This window comes from Prionailurus bengalensis, chromosome A1, assembly GCF_016509475.1.
Source record: "Prionailurus bengalensis isolate Pbe53 chromosome A1, Fcat_Pben_1.1_paternal_pri, whole genome shotgun sequence".
Classification (NCBI taxonomy): Eukaryota; Metazoa; Chordata; class Mammalia; order Carnivora; family Felidae; genus Prionailurus; species Prionailurus bengalensis.
Window position 1 is genome coordinate 211,405,234 of NC_057343.1, and position 23,943 is coordinate 211,429,176.

Consider the following 23,943-nt stretch of genomic DNA (forward strand, 5'->3'; position numbering starts at 1 on the left):
ATGAGCTCATAGCATTCCCCAATGCATTCCCAATAAGTTCGAGGAAATGCTTATCTGAGTTCAAAAAAGAATAAGGGCTCCACAGTTCTGATTCATAGTACATATTTGCATGTTAAAGGCTCTGAGGAGTCACATAGCTTAATATAAATAAAGGATGGGTGGCCTGCTTAATACTTACTCATTTATTGGACTAGGGAAAAGCTTTTTCACTGTATACCTGTTAACACTCTACCCCACTCCTAGAGAATATAAAGGAGTACTAACATTTACTGAGTTTTACTTAATATTTTGTTAAAAGATGAGGCACTAAAATAACATGTGTACACCAGATCCATGACATCACGCCAGATTATTTTTAAAACCTAGGCAATATTGAATTCTGCTCCAGTATATTCATTTATTTGAAATAACACAGTGATATTAAAAGACCTTACCTATTTTGTGGCCATGATCAAAACCTTTCAAACTTTCATTTCCCACAGATCTCATGGCATCTCATATACATTTTATTTTGCCACTGAGTCCTGTTCAGTACTCTGCAAGCTTACCTAAGGAACGAACTCCATGTATGGAGTACCTATTATGTTAATGATATATTGTCTGTGGCCCGGTGGGTCTTTTTTTTTTTTTTTTAATTAACTTGTTTTATTTTTTATTTTTTAAAATTTGCATCCAAGTTAGTTAGCATATAGTGCAACAATGATTTCAGGAGTAGATTCCTTAGTGCCCCTTACTCATTTAGCCCATCCACCCTCCCACAAGCCCTCCTGTAACCTTCAGTTTGTTCTCCATATTTATGAGTCTCTTCTGTCTTGTCCCCCTCCCTGTTTTTATATTATTTTTGTTTCCCTTCCCTTATGTTCATCTGTTTTGCCTCTTAAAGTCCTCACATGAGTGAAGTCATGTGATTTCTGTCTTTCTCTGACTGACCAATTTCACTTAGCATAATACCTTCCAGTTCCATCCATGTAGTTGCAAATGGCAAGATTTCATTCTTTTTGATTGCCGAGTAATACTCCATTGTATATGTATACCACATCTTCTTTATCCATTCATCTATCGATGGACATTTGGGCTCTTTCCATACTCTGGCTATTGTTGATAGTGCTGCTATAAACATGCGGGTGCATGTGTCCCTTCGAAACAGCACACCTGTATCCCTTGGTTAAATGCCTGGTAGTGCAATTGCTGGGTTGTAGGGTAGTTCTATTTTTAGTTTTTTGAGGAACCTCCATACTGTTTTCCAGAGTGGCTGCCCCAGCTTGCATTCCCATCAACAACCTGCAGTTCTTTTTTGATTTCTTATCAACGAAGAATGTATGAAGCTCTGCTCCTTACTTTATGCCAAGAATTCTATTAGGCACAGTAAAGACATCAGGGGAACAAAACAGGACTAGATCATGGAGCTTGCACTCTGGTATTGCTAGGCAAAGACAAATAAACTTACGAAATAATCAAATGTTAAGATGAGGGTTTTAAAAGAAGAGAGGAAGTAGAATAAGGTGTGTGAGGGTATTTCCTATCTGTGGTGAGGTGACCAGGAGACAAGGATGCTCTGAGGTAAGGACATTTAAATTGAGGTGTAATGATGATAAGGAGCTGGACATGACAAGCTGGGGAAGAAGAACATTTGTTTTAGGCAGAGAGAGTGGCAGGACTAATGGCTTAGCCACAGGAAGCAACTTGCTAACAATTGAAAGAAGGTCACATGGTTGCCCCCTAGTGTTCATGAGAGCCGCGTGATGAGGGGAAGTTGGCAGACAATGTATAGGGGCAAATCACCCAGGGCTTTTGAAGGCCATGGATTGGACTTTGAGAGAGCAATATGCTCAAATTTGTATTTTAAGGAACCTTCCTCAAAGGAGAATATACCCCAATAAACTAACATTTTTGCTAAGTGAACAATGGACATTTTAGAATGCTTTTAACAATCTAAAAAATGCAGATTATATATTTCTCTTTCTCTTTATTCCAAACACACAATATCCTCCAACCCTATGTGAACCATTGGGTCTTGGTGAAATCTTATTATTCTACTCTGTGTTTTATTTAAAAATTCTTTTTAAAATTATTTTTAAAAAATTATTTATTTTTTAATTTACATCTAAGTTAGTTAACATATAGTGCTATAATGATTTCAGAAGTAGATTCCAGTGATTTATTCCCTATGTATAATACCCAGTGCTCATCCCAACAAGTGTCCTCCCTAATGCCCCTTACCCATTTAGCCCATCCCCCCACCCACATTCCCTCCAGCAACCCTCAGTTTGTTCTCTGTATTTAAGAGTCTCCTGGGGCACCTGGGTGGCTCAGTCAGTTGAGTGTCTGACTTCGGCTCAGGTCATGATCTCTCAGTCTGTGAGTTTGAGCCCCGCATCGGGCTCTGTGCTGATGGCTCAGAGCCTGGAGCCTGCTTCGGATTCTGTGTCTCCCTCTCTCTCTGACCCTCCCCCGCTCATGCTCTGTCTCTCTCTCTCTCTCTGTCAAAAATAAATAAAATGTTGGGGCGCCTGGGTGGCGCAGTCGGTTAAGCGTCCGACTTCAGCCAGGTCACGACCTCGCAGTCCGTGAGTTCGAGCCCCGCGTCGGGCTCTGGGCTGATGGCTCAGAGCCTGGAGCCTGTTTCCGATTCTGTGTCTCCCTCTCTCTCTGCCCCTCGCCCGTTCATGCTCTGTCTCTCTCTGTCCCAAAAATAAATAAACGTTGAAAAAAAATTAAAAAAAAAAATAAATAAAATGTTAAAAAAAATTTTTTTTTAAATTTAAGAGTCTCTTACGTTTTGTCACCCTCCTTGTTTTTATATTATTTTTGCTTCCTTTCCCTTATGTTCATCTGTTTTGTATCTCAAATTCCTCATATGAGTGAAGTTGTATGATATTGGTATTTTCCTAACTATTTTCGCTTAGCATAATACCTTCTAGTTCCATCCACATAGTTGCAAATGGCAAGATTTCATTCTTTTTGATTGCTGAATAATATTCCTTTGCATCTATATACAACATCTTCCTTATCCATTCCTCTGTCGATGGACATTTGGGCTCTTTCCATACTTTGCCTATTGTCGATAGTGCTTCTATAAACATTGGGGTGCATGTACCCCTTCGAAACAGCACACCTGTATCCTTTGGATAAATATCTAGTAGTGCAATTGCTGGGTTGTACGGTAGTTCTGTTTTTGATTTTTTTGAGAAACTTCCATACTGTTTTTCAGAGTGGCTGCACTGGTTTGCATTCCCACCAGCAGTGCAAAAGAGATCCTCTTTCTCCACATCCAACATCTGTTGTTGCCTGAGTTGTTAATGTTAGCCATTCTGACAGGTGTGAGGTGGTATCTCATTGTGGTTTTGATTTGTATTTCCTTGACGATGAATGATGTTGAGCATTTTTTCATGTGTCTGTTAGCCATCTGGATGTCTTCTTTGGAAAAGTGTCTATTCATGTCTTTTGCCCATTTCTTTACCATATTATTTGATTTTTGGGTGTTGAGTTTGGTAAGTTCTTTAAAGATTTTGGATACTAACTCTTTATCTGATATAACATTTGCAAATATCTTCTCCCATTCTGTTGGTTGCTTTTTAGTTTTGCTGATTATTTCCTTCACTATGCAGAGGGTTTTATTTTGATGAGGTCCCAATAGTTGATTTTTGCTTGTTTCCCTTGCCTCTGGAGACATGTTGAGTAAGGAGCTGTTGCGGCTGAGGTCAAAGAGGTTTTTGCTTGCTTTCTCCTCGAGGATTTTGATGGCTTCCGGTCTTACGTTTAGGTCTTTCATCTATTTTGAGTTTATTTTTGTGTATGGTGTAAGAAAGTGGTCTAGGTTCATTTTTCTGCATGTTGCTGTCTGTTTTTCCCAGCACCATTTGCTGAAGAGACTGTCTTTATTCCACTGGATATTCTTTCCTGCTTTGCCAAAGATGAGTTGGCTATAGATTTGTTGGTCCATTTCTGGGTTCTCTGTTCTGTTCCATTGATCTGAGTGTCTGTTTTTTGTGCCAGTACCATACTGTCTTGACTATTACAGCTTTGCAATACATCTTGAAGTCTGGGATTGTGATACTTCCAGCTTTGGTTTTCTTTTTCAGAATTTCTTTGGCTATGCGGGGTCTTTTGTGGTTCCATACAAATTTTAGGATTGTTTGTTCTAACTCTGTGAAGAATGCTGGTATTATTTTGATAGGGATTGCTCTACTCTGTGTTTTGTACATGAGTCTCCACAGCTAGGCTTTCTATGCCTCTCTGCTTTAAAGAACACTGATAGCCTGGAGCATATGTGAGGATTTTTGAGGTCAAAGTCTACCTTCTACAGTCCTGGAGCTTTTTTGGGGATCTACCTGTACCATGACCTTTCCTTCTTCCAAGTCCCCAAACCTTCCTCAGATCTCCATTCTACCCATTCTTGAGCATAGTTCATGTAGAAATCCAGTTAAAGTGTTAATAGGTAATGATCATGTTAAATGAAGTACATTGAAGTGTGATCTTGACCAAAAGCATTTGTAATTTTGAAGACAATTCTTTAGGGCAGTCTTGGCACCTAAGGCATAGAGACAAAAGCCATAGGGTAAGTGGGTGGGGCAAGGGGGACTCCTGCTCTGGGTGCTTTTAGAGGGTTCCCATAATAGAACGACACACAAAATAAATTTATTAAGTCATACACAGGTGTGAATGCCTTGGGATTCTGTGCTCAGTGTTGGCACAGTATGATCCATAATCCTAAAAGTCCACTATCATTACTGACACCATTCAGTCCCCAGGGAGATACTTCTCTGCATTTCTCACCCTGTGTTCCTGAAACATCAACAGCTAGACCTAATGCTTGTGGGTTATTTCACTGCTGAAGTCAGAGATAGACACTGCTTTCATATGTAGGAAGGATTTGAACAATGGAAGAACTGAAGTATGGCAAAACAAATTAATCAACTTTTCAAATCTTTGCTCTCAGTAAGCATGAATTCAAGAGGTTTCTGGGTGGCTCAGTCAGTTGAGCATCTGACTTCAGCTTAGCTCATGATCTTGAGGTTCATGAGATCAAGCTCTGCGTCAGGCTCCATGATTACAGTGTGGAGCCTGCTTGGGATTCTCTGTCTCCCTCTCTCTCTCTGCCTGTCCATTGCTCGCATGCACGTGCTCTCTCTCTCTCAAAATAAATAAACATTAAAAAATGAGGTTTTACTTTTCTAAATATTTTGCATTTACTACAATTTATAGAATTTGATGAAAGCCTGTTTAAATTTTATAAACTTTGAATTTTAACTTAAAATATTTTAATCTTCTAGATTATTGAGAATGAGTGCAAATTGCAATTGTGATAAAAATTAAAAATACGAAACTCCAGGGGCACCTGGGTGGCTCAGTTTGTTGAGTGTCCAACTTTGGCTTAGGTCATGAACTTACGGTTCCCTTGTTCGTGTGTTTGAGCCCCACGTGGGGCTTTGCACTGACAGCTTGGAGCCTGCTTTGGATTCTCTGTCTCCCTCTCTCTCTGCCCATCCCTGGCTCTCTCTCTCTCTCCTTCAAAAATAAATAAGCATTAAGAAAAATACAAAACTCTACAAAAGCGGAGTTCAGAGAAGAGAAAAGGCTATAAAGGAAAAATAAGTAAATCTACAAAGAGGCCATCTGCTTAAATTTTTAAAAACTGTTAAAAAGTGAGCAGGCTTCTGTTACTCTGACCCACAAAAGATTGGAAAATAGGACATTACAAATTCTTTTTAAGTCAGGTTTTTGAGGTATAATTTACGTGTAGGAGCAGTCACCCTTTTTAAGTGTTCAGTTTTATGTGTTTTGACAAAATGTATCCTATCACGTAACCATGACCCCAATCAAGATATAGTGTTTTCCATCAACCCAGAAAGATCCCTTGTGCCCCTTTCTGGTCAATCCCTTTGCTCTCTTCTCCCAGCTCCCTGCTCCCAGAAACCTTTGATCTGATTTCTGTCCCTATAATTTTGTCTTTTTCAGAATGTCATGTAAATGGAATTCATACAGTATATAATCTTTTGTGTCTGGCTTCTTAGCATAATCCTTTTGAGAGTCATTCATGTTGTTGCAAGTATTGATAGATCATTTTCTTTTATTGCTGAGTATTATTCCATTACGTGGAGGAACTACAATTTGTTTAGCCATTCACCAGTTGATGGACATCTGGGTTCTTTCCAGTTGGGGAGATTATGAACAAAACAGCTATAAGCCTTCTACACAGGTCTTTGAGTGGATATTAAGTTTTCATTTCTCTTGGGTAAATACCTAGGAGTGGTTTGCTGAGTCATATGGAAAGTGAATGTTTAACTGTGTGAGAAACTGCCAAAGTATTTTCTAGAGTGGGTGTCCATTTTGCCCTCTGCCAGCAGTGTATGAGAGTTACCCTCACTGTGCATCCTTGCGGGCACTTTGTAGGATAAGATGTTCTCTCTCTCTTTTTCTTTCTCTCTCTTTTTCTTTCTCTCTCTTTTTCTTTCTTTTCTTTCTCCCTCCCTCCCACCCTCCCTCATTCTTTCTTTTTCTTTCTCTCTCTCTCCCTCCATCTCTCTCTTTCTTTCCTCTTTCTTTCTTTCTTTCTTCCTACTTAGCCATTTTAATAGGAGGAACATTCTCTAATTACTGATCAAAACAGTTAAATTGAGCAAAAAATGATTCTCATCAACAACACAACTCAAATAGGTCAGATGAAATCTTGCAGTTTCATCCTACTGGTTGAAATGATAAGAGAATATGTGCAGGCCTCCACTTGTTTTGTTGCCCAGGGCCCACAAATGGTAGCGGTGAGGCCGTACTCCTTATACCCTTTCCTTTCCTTCCAAAGTTGACCCTTAGAGGAGGTGTGTTGCTCTGGGGTCTGAGACCCTTCCTGGTGAAGGACAGCCACCACCTCACTCTGCAGCACCCCCTGGTGGAGGTGGAGACGTCTGGATTCAACCTATGCTCTCACTGTCCCCTCTACACAAGGGGTGAAAGAAGAGTCACTATGCCACTCTGAGAGGCTGTGCATAAACTTAGACATAATATTTGTCAGTTAGTAACTTACAATTTATCTACCAGAATATTTTATGCAAACCAGGCTTTGAAACAGCCTGAGAAGTATTTGGAAAAAAAAAAAATCGAATTCTTATCATTGTGATGTAAACAAGTAAAACCAGTTTTCGGTCATATTTTTGAGACGTGAAGTAGAGATCTGTAGTTATGTAATGTGACAATCGAAAGAATATTAAAATTAAATTTTTGTGCAAGGTCACAAGTATCACTGGAAGTTTAGGTACACATCAACCAGGAACTGCTGTCTTCGGGATGGCCAACACGCCATGCCGAGAGGCTGCCGGCCCCTGGTCTAGAAGACAGGACTTGTGTTTAGGTAGCTTTCTGTGGGGAATGCAGTGCATGGCTCCATGGGCCACCTAATGGAGTGGTGAGTGATGCTGTGAACAGTCGGCGAGCAGTTGAGCCTCCATTCCCCCAACTGTCATGAGAAGACTTGTGGGATGCAGCAAATGGTAGCATGCTCCATTTTCCCATCACTGGTGAGACCTTGAGTAGAAGCTTCCAGTCAGTGAAGAATTCAGCTTTAGGATCCCCAAATCCTGGAAGCGTGGCATTGGAAAAGGCTGGCCTGCAGTGGACATTGGTCGGCCTCTTCTAATACGGGAGAGGAGGGGAGTCTGAGGCTATCTAATTTACCCTGACTCAAGACTTTTTAGTAGATTATAAAGAACAACACTAGGAAAAAAATGTACTTCCTTCATTTTCAAATTCAGCAAAAAAGGCACTCAATAGATCAAGATGTTGTCTCTTCCTGACCGCAAGAATGTGTCCCCACAGGAGCCATGGTGTTTTGTGATCTACCAGCAGCAGGCTGAAGTATAATATCTCTTGACTTGGCATTTGGGGAAACTTCACATATTTAAGGGCACTCGTCTCTCCTCTCAGTTATTTCTTCCTTTGGGGATCACAAAACCTTGAGAAATGTCAAGCTTTCTTCTCATATTTTCTTTATTGAATGCAAGATCTCAACTATTTTTTAGCCCTTCTAATGCATTTGGGCTATCATCTAATGTCCATTACACTGGCAAGCCAACTTTTCTAAAGGGCACTCTGTGTGTAAGATATTCTCAGTCGACTAGGAGTTACTTACATATTTTGTATTCATTTAAAATAACTTAGAAGTTGACCATGCAAGCTGTGGAATCAGACAACGTAAGTCCAAACTGTAAACTCAACTACTTAGCCAGCTGTTATACCCTCTTAAAATTCGAATGTGCTGTCAGCCCACTTCCTTATTTATTTATCTTTGGCAGTTCTGTTTGTGTTATTACCTTCCTGTCTACAAGCAGGACTTATAGACAAGTCCTTTGAAAGTTAAGAACTTTCAAACGTTAGTGAATTTACACAATTGGTCTCAAGCAACTTTTTGCTGCATTTTATTCTTGCAATAAAATGCTGCACAACCTTGGGCAAGGAACTTCTCCTCAATGACATTTTTTCTTAAAAACAAAACAAAGCAAAACAACTTTTGAATTGAGAGGTAGCAAACATAAAGGGTATCAATCTTCATTGCACAGCTTGGTGAGTTGTTGTATACACCCGTGTGATCGCATTAATTATTGTTACGTTTTGTTCTTGGAAAAACAAATAAACATTTAAACCTCAACTGGCTGGGGCTCAATATGCAAAGCACACAAAGAAAGTGTGACTGTAAGTCACATCTAGAATACTTAAGTATAAATGAGAGTGAATATTCAGATACTAACAAAATTCCCTGTGACAAATTTTGTTTGTATGAGTGATAGTGTTACACTAATTTTATGCGATGTTAACCATGTGATCTGGCGACTGAGTGTACTACAAACTTGAAGTAGCTCTCTTCATATTGTCTGTGTTGTGCTGCTCAAATATGTGATCTATAGTCCTAAGTGCTACTACAAAGCCATTGTCGCATCAAATGACTCAACAGCTCATCTTACAATGAAAAAAAAATATAAAGGATTGTCTTAAGTCCTCCCCTCCAAACAGCCACTTAATCAGTGGGACTTAGACAACGGTGAAGATCTGGATTTCACAGAATAATGTGAAAATATTCAGGCTGATCTTCTCATTGTTTAGGCAATGAAGGAGGGTGAGAAAATAAAAATTAGCTTGGATGGTAAGATTCTTTCAACTGACTAGAATAAAAAACACAGATAAAGCTAGTTGCAGAGTTAATAGAAAACAATATTTCCTCCAAGCACATGCTTCAAAGCGTCACAATAACTCCTTTCTTTGAGTGACCACTGCTTTCTTACTTACTAACTTTACTGTGTGAACTAAAACTGGTTAAGAATAGTTTTATTACTCTTGACCAGAGGATTTAAGTCACTTTGACATAGAGGAGTAGTCTTGGTTTCCAATCCAGGAGCAGAGCTTGAGATAAGAGGGTTTAGATCCAGCATTTCACATCCATCTTAACTTTGTAGTTGCCAAGGAAACAAGACCCCGCTTTCACTTTGCAGCCCACACTTGATGTTGACTTCTTTGAGTCTACTGCCATACTACTTCGGTTAAATTTTACTTACTTCTACCTTTTCCCCAAACCCTAGAATAAAACTATCTTTTCCTTTGTTTGGTGAGATATCCCATGATTCTCTGGTGTGTGGTTTCCCTCTTTTGAGTGGACCAATAAATCTGCTTTAGTTGGCCTACCTGTTTGCCCTTGGAATGCACAAGCTAATCACGCTAGGACAGTAGATTTTATTATTCCTGTTTTTCCAGGTGAAGGAGCTGAGGGTCAGGGAGATTAAATAAAATATATACGGGGTCATGGATAAGTGGTCACAGAATTACAGAATTCAGACCAAGATCTGAATGAAGTGTGATGAAGTCCAGTCATTTCCCACCATACCACGCTGCCCTCTACGTTTGCTTAACGCCCCCACCCGCTGTGAAGCCACATAACCCACTTATGCCACTTTTCTCTTCCCCATCATAGCTAGTATCCGATTCTGATACACACCTCTGTTCCTCAAAGTATGGCTTCAGCTGTATAGTGTTCCTCTTTGCCAGGAAACTGAATGATCATCCAATACTTACTTTCAAGTTCCTTACTTTCTCCGCCACACCTATCAGCAAATATTTCTTTTTTTTTTTAATATATGAAATTTATTGTCAAATTGGTTTCCATACAACACCCAGTGCTCATCCCAAAAGGTGCCCTCCTCAATGCCCATCGCCCACCCTCCTCTCCCTCCCACCCCCCATCAGCCCTCAGTTTATTCTCAGTTTTTAAGAGTCTCTTATGCTTTGGCTCTCTCCCACTCCAACCTCTTTTTTTTTTTTTTTCCTTCCCCTCCTCCATGGGTTCCTGTTAAGTTTCTCAGGATCCACATAAGAGTGAAAACATATGGTATCTGTCTTTCTCTGTAGGACTTATTTCACTTAGCATAACACTCTCCAGTTCCATCCACGTTGCTACAAAAGGCCATATTTCATTCTTTCTCATTGTCCTGTAGTACTCCATTGTGTATGTAAACCACAATTTCTTTATCCATTCATCAGTTGATGGGCATTTAGGCTCTTTCCATAATTTGGCTATTGTTGAGAGTGCTGCTATAAACTCTGTTGGTGGGAATGCAAACTGGTGCAGCCGCTCTGGAAAACAGTGTGGAGGTTCCTCAAAAATTTAAAAATAGACCTACCCTATGACCCAGCAATAGCACTGCTAGGAATTTACCCAAGGGATACAGGAGTACTGATGCATAGGGGCACTTGTACCCCAAGCTTTAAATCAGCAAATATTTTTAACGACACACTCTGAGTTTTCACACTTGCATGCCTGCCTGTCCTTGTGCCATTCCCTGACCTTGGAATTCCTTGCCTCCAATTCTCTGCCTGTACAAATCTTTTTAAAAAATGGTATCAAGGCTTTTACCGCAAACATAAGAAACCACACTAGTTTATTTTAGCAGACGAGTAATTTATAAAGACTATTAGGCACTTCACAGAAACTTTGGAAGGACCAGCACACCTGACTTGAAGCCTACTCTACAGGGATGGTCCAGGGTAGCCTCCCTGCCACCACAGGACACAAGGAACAGAATTTCCATCTCTGACATTAAGGAGTGCTAGACTCTCTCTTGCTGCTGTTTCATAAGCTGGGTGTCTGCCAACACCCTCATCGGGACTAGTGAGGTTGGTGCCTTATTTACATCATGAGCCTCCAATTACATGGCTGGATTTTCTAACCATTGTCCATGTATGCTTGCTTTCTCAAACATCAGCCATCCAGGAGGGTTGTGGTCCGTTGTGGACACACACTACTGAATGATGCAATTACTCTGGGCCCTTCAGGGTTGAGTGACCTGCCAAGACCAAAGCCCTTGTACAAAATACCTCATGAAGAATGCTGGGAACAACCAAGGGGATCTGCCAAACCCTACAGTGGTCTCCTGCATCTTGGACCCCCAGATTGCATCCATGCCTGAATGGAGGAATCTCTTTCCTGGCCCCTTTCCTTGTCCCATAAGATGGGCTCCTGATGCGTAGGACCAGCTTTCATATGAGGGGTCTTTTGCTTGTTTTATGCTTGAAGTTTTGGTTTTGAAAATAGGCCCAGTGTCTTAGGCCATTAGGTATAATTTCAATGGATTTGATGGATATGACAAATAAAAGGAATGATGAATATTATGTAACAGCTGGCAGACTCCGAATGGTTTTTGCTGTGATTCTGGAAAGAATGAGGAAGGGATGACACGAAAAGGTGAGATTTGAATGGAGCCATCCTAACTTTCCTTTGGACATCAATTTTCCAGCAGGAGGTTAAAGCAGGATGACACGGAGGCCAATGCAGTACTTCTTCCCCAGGCTCCTGCCTCTAGCACGGTACTGAAGAAATTCTCAGGCTTCAGACATTCTTGCGTGTTTCTGGCAGGACATCCCATCTTCCCTATCCACCAACACCCATCTCAGTGGCATTATCTTCCTCGAGACCCTCTGGATTGACCTTCCTCCATGTAATTCAGTTACCACTAGACACCCAAGACTGCCTGGTCATTCCTCGTCTCCCAGATTCTCATTTCTGAAAAATCTGAATATCTTGAGTGACTCCGTCTCTCATCCTTTTTCCAGAAATCAAAACTCTTCCTCTGTGCCCCTGGAACTCCGTGTATACAGACAGGAAACTCTTCTTCCTCATGTCCTTTTCCCTTTCGTTTCTAACTGGCTCTTCCCTAAGGACACTGCTCCCACTGCAGTCGCTCATAGAGGTAGCTGGTTTCTCTCCTACATCTCTGGCACCGCTGGGCCTGGCATAGGATCGATGTCCTCTTTGCTTATTGCTGCTCCCAAGCCATTGTCCCATCCTTTTCCAAAAAAAATAAGCAGCACTGGAATTCTTAATATTGGACTCTATATCATTTGCCACCTTCCTTTTGACAACCACTAATGACTCCAGTGTCACTTCCCTTCATTCTTGGCTCACTGTCACTTTCTCCGACACCATGTCTACTCTGTTCTAGGTGATTTCAGTATCCACATAGGTGAATCTTCCAGTATACTGGCCTTTCAGCTCCTTTACCTCCTCCCCTCCAAGTATCTCATACTCCATCCTACCTCAGCCGTTCACTTGCATGGTCATGGCACATGACTCTGTCCTTACCAAGAATCTTATCCCCTCTGCGATCTTAATTTTAAGCATCCCAATATTTGAGCACCACTTTTTATTTTATTTTATTTTCATCTAACTATGTCTTCCTTCTCTATCCCACTTCCTTGCCTCCTCTCCATGAGTATCCATAAGCCCTAATTTTGCATTTTTAATTCCCCTGATATTTATTTATTTATTTATACTTCCCCTGATATTTAAAATGGCTTTATCATATATGCATGTATTCCTAAACAGCATGTTGCTTACTTATTTTTCTTGAATTTTATATAAATGATATCATACTGCATGTAGTGATTTGGAGTTTGCAATGTATTTACTATTCTATGCATAAAATGTCTCCATATTGTGTGCAATGGCTATGGTGTAGTCTTACTACTGTATAATATTCTGTGGTGTGAATATACCAAAATGTATTCATTCATTCTTCCCAGCTTTTTGATGTCATTATTTCTGCTGCTATAAATAGCTTGTACATATCTTCTGGCACATATTTGCAAGAGTTTTTGTAGGAGCAGAATCGATGGGTTCAACTTTACATGATGCTATGTTTTTTTCTAACGTAATTGTATATCACTTCCTATTATTCCTCTAGGTCCTGATTTTAAAAACTTTTTGCCATTGCTAGGACCTGTAACAATTGAGCATACTATCTTCTTACTTCTTTCAGTCTCTACTTATCCAGGCCATAGTCTGTGGTCTGTCATAATATTCATTCCTTTATATGTACCTTAGTTCCTTTGCCTCCGCTTTCTTTGTCATGCTCATCTGGCAAAACCCTGGCTCTGACCACAGCCAAACCTCTGTACGTATACCCCTGCACGCGAATATGGTTGCAGACAACACAGCTGAGCTGGCTGTTCTTGCTTTACGTTCATACCACTCATCTCAGCCTGTCAGTCATACTGTACTTCCCTGGTCTATTAACTCTCCCATGCTTCTGTTTCATACCTTCTCTTCTCTCCTCAAACCTCTATTATCTCTTGCTGCCTCCTCGCTCTCAGCAGATAACCTTCTTCACTGAGAAAATAGAAGCAATCAGAAAGGACCCGCCATTGGCTCTCACTTCTGCAATGCTCATCTGTGCTCATTGTATTATCCATTGCTAGGTAACAAATCACTCTGAAACTTAGTGGCTAAAACAATGACATTTGTGATTTCATAGTGGGTCAGAAACCGGGCACAGTTTTGCTGGGTCCTCTGACTGTAAATCTTCTAGTATCCTCCTTTCAACTGCTAGTATACCTTGATCACTAAATAAATGGGCCAGTTATACCCTGGCCCTCAATGACAAGTACTTATATTACTAATAACGAGCTGGATGAGAAAGGCCACACACACCTTCTTCCTCTTCCCATAGAACACACACTAGGCAAAATAAATTTTGTACTATTAGTAAATTGTAAAACTCTCTAACATTAAACCATTTTTTCCCTTAAATTACCTTTATGGTATTAGAATAACTAGCAGACATCTGGAAAAGAGAAGATGGAATTCTTGGCTCACCTAAGACCAAAATAATTCACAGATGGACCAATGATTTAACTGTAAAGAAAATAAAATACCAGGAAAAAAAAGAAAATAATTTTTTTTATTATCTCACAATAAGAAGGAAAGATCTTGAATGGAGTGCAAAATCCAAAAGTCATATAAAAAAAGATGGGGAAATTTGATTCTATAATAATAAAAATGTCTACAGGGTGAGAAAAATAAAATGAAATGACAAATTACAAACTAGGAAAATATCTTCAACTTATATCATAGACAAAGGATATATTATATATATATGTGTGTGTTTGTGTGTGTGTGTGTGTGTGTGTGTATACATAATTTAGACTTTAAAAAATGTTTATTTTTCAAAAAGGGAGAGAGCAAGAGCACAAATGGGGGAGGGGCAAAGAGAGAAGGAGACAGAGGATCCAAAGTGGGCTCCACGCTGACAGCAGCAAGCCTAATGTGGGTCTTGAACTCACAAATCATGCGATCATGAACTGAGCTGAAGTTGGACTCTTATCCAACTGAGCCACCCAGGAGCCCCTATAATTTATACTTTTTTTTAAAATTTTTTTTAACGTTTATTTATTTTTGAGACAGAGAGAGACAGAGCATGAACGGGGGAGGGTCAGAGAGAGGGAGACACAGAATCCGAAACAGGCTCCAGGCTCTGAGCTGTCAGCACAGAGCACGTCGCAGGGCTTGAACTCACGGACCGTGAGAGCATGACCTGAGCCGAAGTTGGCCGCTTAACCGACTGAGCCACCCAGGCGCCCCTACAATTTATACTTTTAAAGCACTTGATAAATCAGTAAGTAAAAGATCAATAACTTAGTAACAAAATAGGCTTAATAACAAAAGATTCTCAAATTCACTCGAGAAATGCAAATTACAGCTACAATGAATACACGTACGTTGTGTTAGATACCATGCTTTGCATAGATTATATACAAACGTATTTATATATTATATATATTTGACTCTTTTACTCTCTTCTCAACAATCCTATGAACTAGGTACTATTATTATTCTCATACTGTAAATAAAGAAACTGAGGCTCAGCAGTTTGGCCAAAGACAGCTAGAAAGTGGCAAAACCACGGTGCTTCTGGTTTATTTGCATGTGCAGAAAGTGATACAAGTGCCAGGAGAGTCACTGCAGAGCATGGCGCGAGACAATCACTGGGTAAGTGTTGGCTCAATAAGTAAATAATAGCAAAGACTGGAAACAACCTACCTGCCCCAATAGGAAACTGATTAAATAAACAGGGTACAGTTAAAAGAATGAAACACTAAGCTCATTGATAGGGAATAATCTCCAAAATTGATAACTAAGTGAGAAAAACAAGATACAGAAAAGTATGGATGACAGGCATATCAACTACGTAATATAAGGGATAGATTTGTAAATGTGTGATCTATGTCTGGAGATATTCACAAGAAATCATTAAGAAGGTTTGCCTCCAGAGAGAACTAGGTGGCTGTCTGATAGAGGAGAAATGAAGAATACTTTTTATTATATTCCACCTCCTACTACCTTTTTTTGTTTTCATGTGTGCATCTGTTACCTATTTAAATGAATAAAAAAATTAAAAGTGAGGTCGTGACAATTTTAAAAGAAATAAAATAGTCTATAAGCAACGGTATAGAATAATATACTATTACCGAATGAGCTGTTACTTACTGAGTATATTTAAAAGAACAGGAAGGAGTGGTTTTATGTGCAAAAAATAGACATGGTCCAGGGATGTTAATATAGCGTAGAAGCCAGATATTCTGGATTCATCTCTTGCTTTTGACTTTGGCTGCTGGGGCTGGAGGCAAGTGAATTAAGCCAGTCATATCTGGATAATAGTACTTAATGATCAACCTTACCTATGCATTGTGAAAACCACTTACTTGATGTTGGTGAAACGCTTTGAAGGTGCAACATTCCAGGGTGCAAGGCAGAGCCTGTTCAGACCTGTGTGCTGTCATGGGAACTGAGACTCTATCCAGAGTCAAGTCTTTAGGGAGACTTCCAATCACTATTTAGTTAAACAAATGTTTCTAAAGTGCCAGTGCTTCCAAATGTTTCTTAAATGTGTGTGCCCAGAGAATCAGACTATTTCAGTTGAGTTTTTGTATTCCTGTATTACATTCCTACAACACTGCCAATGGTCCACTAAGTGCATTTTGAATATGATGATTTCAGGAAAATGAGTTCTTTTCAGAGAAGGGAAGTACAGCTTAAGACACATTGTGGTGTACAATTCAATAAGGAAATTGCAAAGCCTTTAGAAAACTAAAACGAGTTAGGAGCTAATAATGTTTTTTAACAATGTATATTAATTAATTGAGAAAAATATAACATCCACAAGGAGAAATGTATAGTCTAAGGGAAAAATAACTAATAGGAATGAGAATGTTGGTAGACAGTTCCCCATGGGTCTCTCTCACTTTTCCACACCTTGAAAGCAATGCATCAACTGTCGTTTTGTCTGGAGTATCTTTTCAAGGATGTTTGCATAGTTAACACCCTTGGAAGACAGAGATAGTGTTTTCCTCCAGAGCAAAGGCAGGTTTGCCAACTGTGCTTTATCAAGGATTGAAGTTCTTCAAATTCCAAGTTCCTCTCTGTTAGTGCAATACAGTATCACCTAGCTCTCTTCACATCATCCGTGGTAACTGGGGCTTGGTGAGCTCATGCCAGTATGCTGATACTTTGGTTACTGCTCTCACTGTGAGTAAGAAACTATCCTTTGTCTTTGAACCTGGAGTTTCATATCTACCAGCATCCATGAAACTGTGGCCAAATGACTTCTTAGCTTGCAAGTGGAGTAATATCTCAAACTCTTCACAGTTCTTGAAAAAGAAGTGTTCTCTAGATCACTGCTATACAACAGAAATGCAATGTAAGTCACTCATGTGAGCCACATACATAATTTTAAATTTTACAGAAAGCACATTAAAAAGCTAGAAATAATCCCAATCAAAATTGCACTGGCATTCTTCTCAAAGCTAGAACAAACAATTCTAAAATTTGTATGGAACCACAAAAGGCCCTGAAGAGCCAAAGAAATCCTGAAAAAGAAAACCAAAGTGGGAGGCATCATAATCCCAGACTTTAGCCTCTACTATAAAGCTGTAATCATTAAGACAGTATGGTATTGCCACAAAAACAGACACATAGACCAATGGAATAGAATAGAGAACCCAGAATTGAACCCACAAATGTATGGCCAACTAATCTTTGACAAAGCAGGAAAGAGTATCTGATGGAAAAAAGACAGTCTCTTTAGCAAGTGGTGCAGGGAGAACTGGACAGCAACATGCAGAAGAATGAAACTAGACCGCTTTCTTACACCATTCACAAAAATAAACTCAAAATGGATAAAGGACCTGAATGTGAGACAGGAAACCATCAAAACCCTTGAGGAGAAAACAGGCAACAACCTCTTTGACCTCAGCCAAAGTAATTTCTTGCTCGACACGTCTCTAAAGACAGGGAATTAAAAGCAAAAATGAACAATTGGGACTGCATCAAGATAAAAAGCTTCTGCAATGCAAAAGAAACAATCAGGGGCGCCTGGGTGGCGCAGTCGGTTAAGCGTCCGACTTCAGCCGGGTCACGATCTCGCGGTCTGTGAGTTCGAGCCCCGCGTCGGGCTCTGGGCTGATGGCTCAGAGCCTGGAGCCTGTTTCCGATTCTGTGTCTCCCTCTCTCTCTGACCCTCCCCCGTTCATGCTCTGTCTCTCTCTGTCCCCCCAAAAATAAATAAACGTTGAAAAAAAAAATTTAAAAAAAAAAAAAAAAGAAACAATCAACAAAACTGAAAGGCAACAGACAGAATGGGAAAAGATATTTGCAAATGACATATCGGATAAAGGGCTAGTATCCAAAATCTGTAAAGAACTTACCAAACTCCACACCCGAAAAATAAATAATCCAGTGAAGAAATCTGCAGAAGACATGAATAGACACTTTTCCAAAGAAGACATGAAAAATGCTCAACGTCACTCATCATCAGAGAAATACAAATCAAAACTACACTAAGATATCACCTCACACTGGTCGGAGTGGCTAAAATTAACAACTCAGGAAGCAACAGATGCTGGCGAGGATGTGGAGAAATGGGAACCCTCTTGCAGTGTTGGTGGGAATGCAAACTGGTGCAGCCACTCTGGAAAACAGTGTGGAGGTTCCTTAAAAACAAAACAAAACAACCCCCCAAAAACAGAACTACCCTACGACCCAGCAATAGTCCGACTAGGAATTTATCCAAGGGATACAGGAGTGCTGATTCATCATAAGGGCACACGTATCTCAATGTTTATAGCAGCACTTTCAACAGTAGCCAAATTATGGAAAGAGCCTAAATGTCCATCAACTTATGAATGGATAAAGATGTGGTTTATATATACAATGGAATACTACTTGGCAATGAGAAAGAATGAAATCCTGCCATTTGCAGCAACATGGATGGAACTGGAGGGTATTATGCTAAGTGAAATAAGTCAGTCAGAGAAAGACAGATATCATATGTTTTCACTCATATGTAGAACTTGAAAAACTTAACAGAAGACCATGGGGGAAGGGAAGGAGAAAAAAATAGATATAAACAGAGAGGGAGGGAGGCAAACCATAAGAGACTCTTAAAATCTTTTTTTTTTCAATATATGGAATTTATTGTCAAATTGGTTTCCATACAACACCCAGTGCTCATCCCAAAAGGTGCCCTCCTCAATACCCATCACCCACCCTCCACTCCCTCCCACTCCCCATCAACCCTCAGTTTGTTCTCAGTTTTTAACAGTCTCTTATGCTTTGGCTCTCTCCCACTCTAACCTCTTTTTTTTTTTTTCCTTCTCCTCCCCCATGGGTTTCTGTTAACTTTCTCAGGATCCACATAAGAGTGAAAACATATGGTATCTGTCTTTCTCTGTATGGCTTATTTCACTTAGCATCACACTCTCCAGTTCCATCCACGTTGCTACAAAGGGCCATATTTCATTCTTTCTCATTGCCACGTATTACTCCATTATGTTTATAAACCACAATTTCTTTATCCATTCATCAGTTGATGGCCATTTAGGCTCTTTCCATAATTTGGCTATTGTTGAGAGTGCTGCTATAAACATTGGGGTACAAGTGCCCCTATGCATCAGTACTCCTGTATCCCTTGGGTAAATTCCTAGCAGTGCTATTGCTGGGTCATAGGGTAGGTCTATTTTTAATTTTCTGAGGAACCTCCACACTGCTTTCCAGAGCGGCTGCACCAGTTTGCATTCCCACCAACAGTGCAAGAGGGTTCCCGTTTCTCCACATCCTCTCCAGCATCTATAGTCTCCTGATTTGTTCATTTTGGCCACTCTGACTGGTGTGAGGTGATATCTGAGTGTGGTTTTGATTTGTATTTTCCTGATAAGGAGCGATGTTGAGCATCTTTTCATGTGCCTGTTGGCCATCTGGATGTCTTCTTTAGAGAAGTGTCTGTTCATGTTTTCTGCCCATTTCTTCATTGGGTTATTTGTTTTTTTGGGTGTGGAGTTTGGTGAGCTCTTTATAGATTTTGGATACTAGCCCTTTGTCTGATATGTCTTAAAATCTTAAAAACAGAGAACAAACTGAGGGTTGATGGGAGGGGGGTGTGGGGGAGAGGGGGAAATGGGTGATGGGCATTGAGGAGGCACTTGTTGGGATGAGCACTGGGTGTTGTATGTAAGCGACAAACCACGGGAATCCACCCCCAAAACCAAGAGCACACTGTACACACTGTATGTTAGTCAATTTGACAATAAATTATATTTTAAAAAAAACTAGAAACAGGTAAAATTAATTTTAATAATATATTTTATTTAACTCAATATATCTGAAATATCATCTCAACATGTCATCAATATAAAGTTATTAATAAGACATTTACATTCTATCTTTAGTACAAAGTCTTTCAGATCTGGAGTGTTTTTAATACAGTATATCTTAATTTTTACTAGCAACATTTCAAATGCTCAGTAGTTATTTAGTGGCTTTCATTTTGGAAATGAAACTCTAGACTGTAAAATATGGCAAAATGAAAGTAAAAGTTTTCAAGACTGAACTAGATTTTTCTTTAAACAAATTAAATCCAGGGTGTGAGTAATCACTTACTGGACCTGTCACTCCAGGGACTCTGAACCATGTCCTGCATGTTCCAAAATTTAAGTCTGACAAATCTGTCAGAAAATCCTTCATGCGTTATTTAATCCTCCTGTGCCCTTTAAGCTACATTCAGGATGGTTGATTCTTCTGCAGCTGCATGTAATAAGATAGGAAGTTAGGATAAGAGTCACTAAAGACAAAGTTGCTACCAATCAAGCCATACCTTGTCCTCTTGTTTCCAGAAACTGAAATTTAAATGTGTCTTCGCTTTTTCCTTAATTTTCTCCTTGGAGAAGTTTATCTGCCTAGCTAGAGGAAGGGGGAAAATCCCTAACCTCAGCCTGTATCATTTTACCATTGGAATAGGAGATGGGCACTTACACAATTTTGACGAAGGAAAAATGAATAACTTTAGACAGACCCACTTCGCCTCAATTTGCTCATCTGCCCTGCCCAGTTCACAGGGTTGCCATGTGATCGCATGGAATAATAGCACCAATGAGGTGTTGGCAAAGGAAGAGAGAGTGCCTGAGACGTAAGCCGCGTTGATGATGAATATAATGATCTGTCCCTTACTATAAATTTTTACTCTAAACAGCATTCTTCAGACCTCAGAATCTTGCATGGGTTTGATTATGGTGAAATAAAGCAGGTAACTGCCAAAACTTTTGATCATTTGGGGCTAAGGAGATTTAACCCAAATAAAACTGAGGTTTAAAAACAAGAAATATGAGTTTACAAGAACATGCACACTGTTCTTCATACAGCCTCAAAGCCTCCATGTATGGGAAACTGTAGAAGTTAAATGACTTTATTTTAATGCTCTAACCTCACAAAATCCAATGTTTGAGAAAAGGACTCGAATAAAAGTATTACAAGATTTCATTTGAAGTATATATGACAGAGTCCTTTTTGGAACAAGGAAGACACTTTAGTTCACTAAATCAATCAACCGACCTCTTTGGAAGAGTCCTGTAACATTGGCAGTGGATGAGTTAAAAAATGACATAAAATGGCCCAGTGTGGTCGGGCACCCTAGGGAATAGTGTCCATCCTCAGATCCCAGACCCTAGACAACCCAGGAGAGACATTCTGAATCCCAGTGTGAGCACAGGGGAGGATTCACCTGCACGTAGATTTTCTGTCAACTGATGACCTGTTGTTACTCATGTCATTCTGTTCCATAATGTGAAGCTAGCATTTGGTCTGAGAACTTCACAGAGGTTCTGTGGCTCCTTCATAATGCTATTCAAGAACTGCTACCAAGATGCCTCACTGGCATTGTGCCCTTCTCTTTTGTATGCCTCCTTCTCTTTTATCCAGCACCCTGACTTCCCAACCCTCTCCCCAAGAGTCTCCTCATTTCTTCTATTGCTGTGTTTCCCAGTAACACCACACTTTGGGTTTCATACCTCGACTTTGGCCAGATCCTTCCCTGGTTTGGGACCTCACCCATGTTGACACCTGCTTCCTTCCAGACTCCGCTTTCCCTACTTAAAATTTGGTTTAGTTGCTACATCTTTGGGTAATAGGCATCTCACCCTGCATCACAGCCCAGTTGGGTACTCTTTTAGGCAGCCATTAACTTTGCTGGCAGTCATTTGTTCCTTGTATTAGACAATTGTTTACTCTCTTTTCCCCTTCCTATTCTCTCTTCTCTCCCTCCATTTAAATGACAGTGAGCTATACTAAAAAGTCTATGGAATTTGGAGTTAACAAAAACTCCAGATTGGATTCCCAGTGTAGGATTCCAAGGTGCCACCTTGCTATGCAACCTTGGCAATACTTATATCTAAGCTTGGCTCTTCATCTACAAATTTGGGATGATAACAATCAGTACGTAATTATCTTATGATGATAAAAAGACGTGTGAAGGCCAGTGTGCAAGAACTGACATAAACTGACACATGGGCATGGCATGTTTGAAGGACAATGAGTTGAGTTCTAAAATCAACTGACTTCTTGTTGGCCTGGCTCTTTCTGCATGAATTGGATTTTTTTTTTTAACATAGATATATCTTGTAACTCCTGCTATATTACACTACATCTTTGACATGGAACGCTTTATCTTTTGTATTCCTTTCAGTAGTGCCTTGGCCATAACAATTAGGTATTTCTTGGCTTGGGTGAAACAGAGAGCTCCTGCTCAAATCATGGTACATAAACTACCCAAAAGAGGGTTTTCAAATATTGGGAACTCTTGTAGGTTTTTGACCGGGAAATCATATCATGAAAGAAAGTTGTGGGAAAGCGTGATACCCAGTGTAACAGAACTGCTTGGAAGCAGGGAGGCTAGTGGTCAGAACATTTGACAGATATGAGACTCTATGTCCTGTTGTCTGTGAGGTGTTGAACAAATTGGCTAGCTTTGAAGCTTTAGTTTCCTTGTAAGTACACTAAGGATAATGATAATATTTTCCCCACAGCATTGATAGGAGAATGTATTCAAGAATCCATGACACTGGATTATCACATGTCTGACATGTAGGACCTACTCAGCACACATTAACTATGATGATTTTGATGTTTCCTTTAAACATCTTCCAAAGCCATTCTCAACCAGAGTGATCCTATTTAAAATGCTGATCAGGTCATGTCATTCTGCTGCTCAGAGCCCCCCAATAGCCCCTTCCGTTCAGTGTGAAAGTCATGATCCTTACAGAGACCTACCCAAATGCACTATTTCCTTTCTCAGCTCTATTTCCCAACCCCCACCCCTGAGCATGTAAAGCCTCTTTCAAAACATTTAATTTACTTATTTGGTATGTTTATTGTCTATCATTTGTCTCTCCTTACTAGACTGTAAGCTCCATGAGACAGGTCTATTCTGTTCACTGCTATACCGATGCTCTAGAACAGTGCCCAGCCAGTGGAGGTGCCATTTGTTAAAGCAAGCAAGCAGGAAGGAAAGGAAAGGAAAGGAAAGGAAAGGAAAGGAAAGGAAAGGAAAGGAAAGGAAAAGAAAGGAAAGGAGAAAAGAAAAGAAAAGAAAAGAAAAGAAAAGAAAAGAAAAAAGAAAAGAAAAGAAAAGAAAAAAGAAAAGAGGGAATGAATTTCCCATAGTCAAGATAGTCTCTTCTAAGTTCCTATATTACTTTGATGGCTATTCTCTTATGCTAGTTCTTACAGTCTAAATTATGCTCTATACTATTTTGGGATTTGCCTTGGTTCCTTAACCAGAGTATAAGCTTCCTGATTGGGAATGGGGTCTTTTACCATTTTGCATTACCCCCAAAGCCTGGCACACAGTCATTAGTGCTCTTACCTAGGGAGAATACCTCTGAAATTCTGGACAATGTTCTCTGTCTTCCCCCCACTCCTGTCTCCCTTTTCTTTACTAATATCAAACTTTACTGCTAAAAATTAATTTGTTAAGATTTAGCCTTTAAATTTCAAAAGCAAAATGAATCTAATAAACATCACTTAGTAAAATCCCTTAATAAGGGTCAGCTTTACTTTCTGAACATAATCCTCACAGTTTCTTCTCAGGAGAAATAAAGCCCATGTTCCCACCCACCCCCTCTGTAATGGCGTGGTCAATATCAGCGTGACGTGGATGCGGTGGCAGAAGGCGCAGTGGACTCTGTCTCCACCTGCTTTCGCTTCCCTCGTGTGGCCACATCGTACAGTAATGGCAATCTGCTGCTTCACCTTCTCCTTCCTCTGGGCCTCCTTGATGCCACCTCCTATCATAAAACACTGTGGCT

At 40.0% G+C, this 23,943-nt stretch overlaps 1 protein-coding gene across 1 annotated transcript in view; it reads right to left on the reverse strand.

Annotated features, from left to right (window-relative positions):
• Positions 1-23,943, reverse strand: part of LOC122480059 (40S ribosomal protein S6-like) — a 75,920-nt gene that overhangs the window by 48,836 nt on the left and 3,141 nt on the right. The window contains exon 2 of the mRNA XM_043574034.1: positions 23,754-23,941. Coding sequence (XP_043429969.1) covers positions 23,754-23,941 — 188 coding nt within the window. The remainder of the gene's footprint in view (positions 1-23,753; positions 23,942-23,943) is intronic.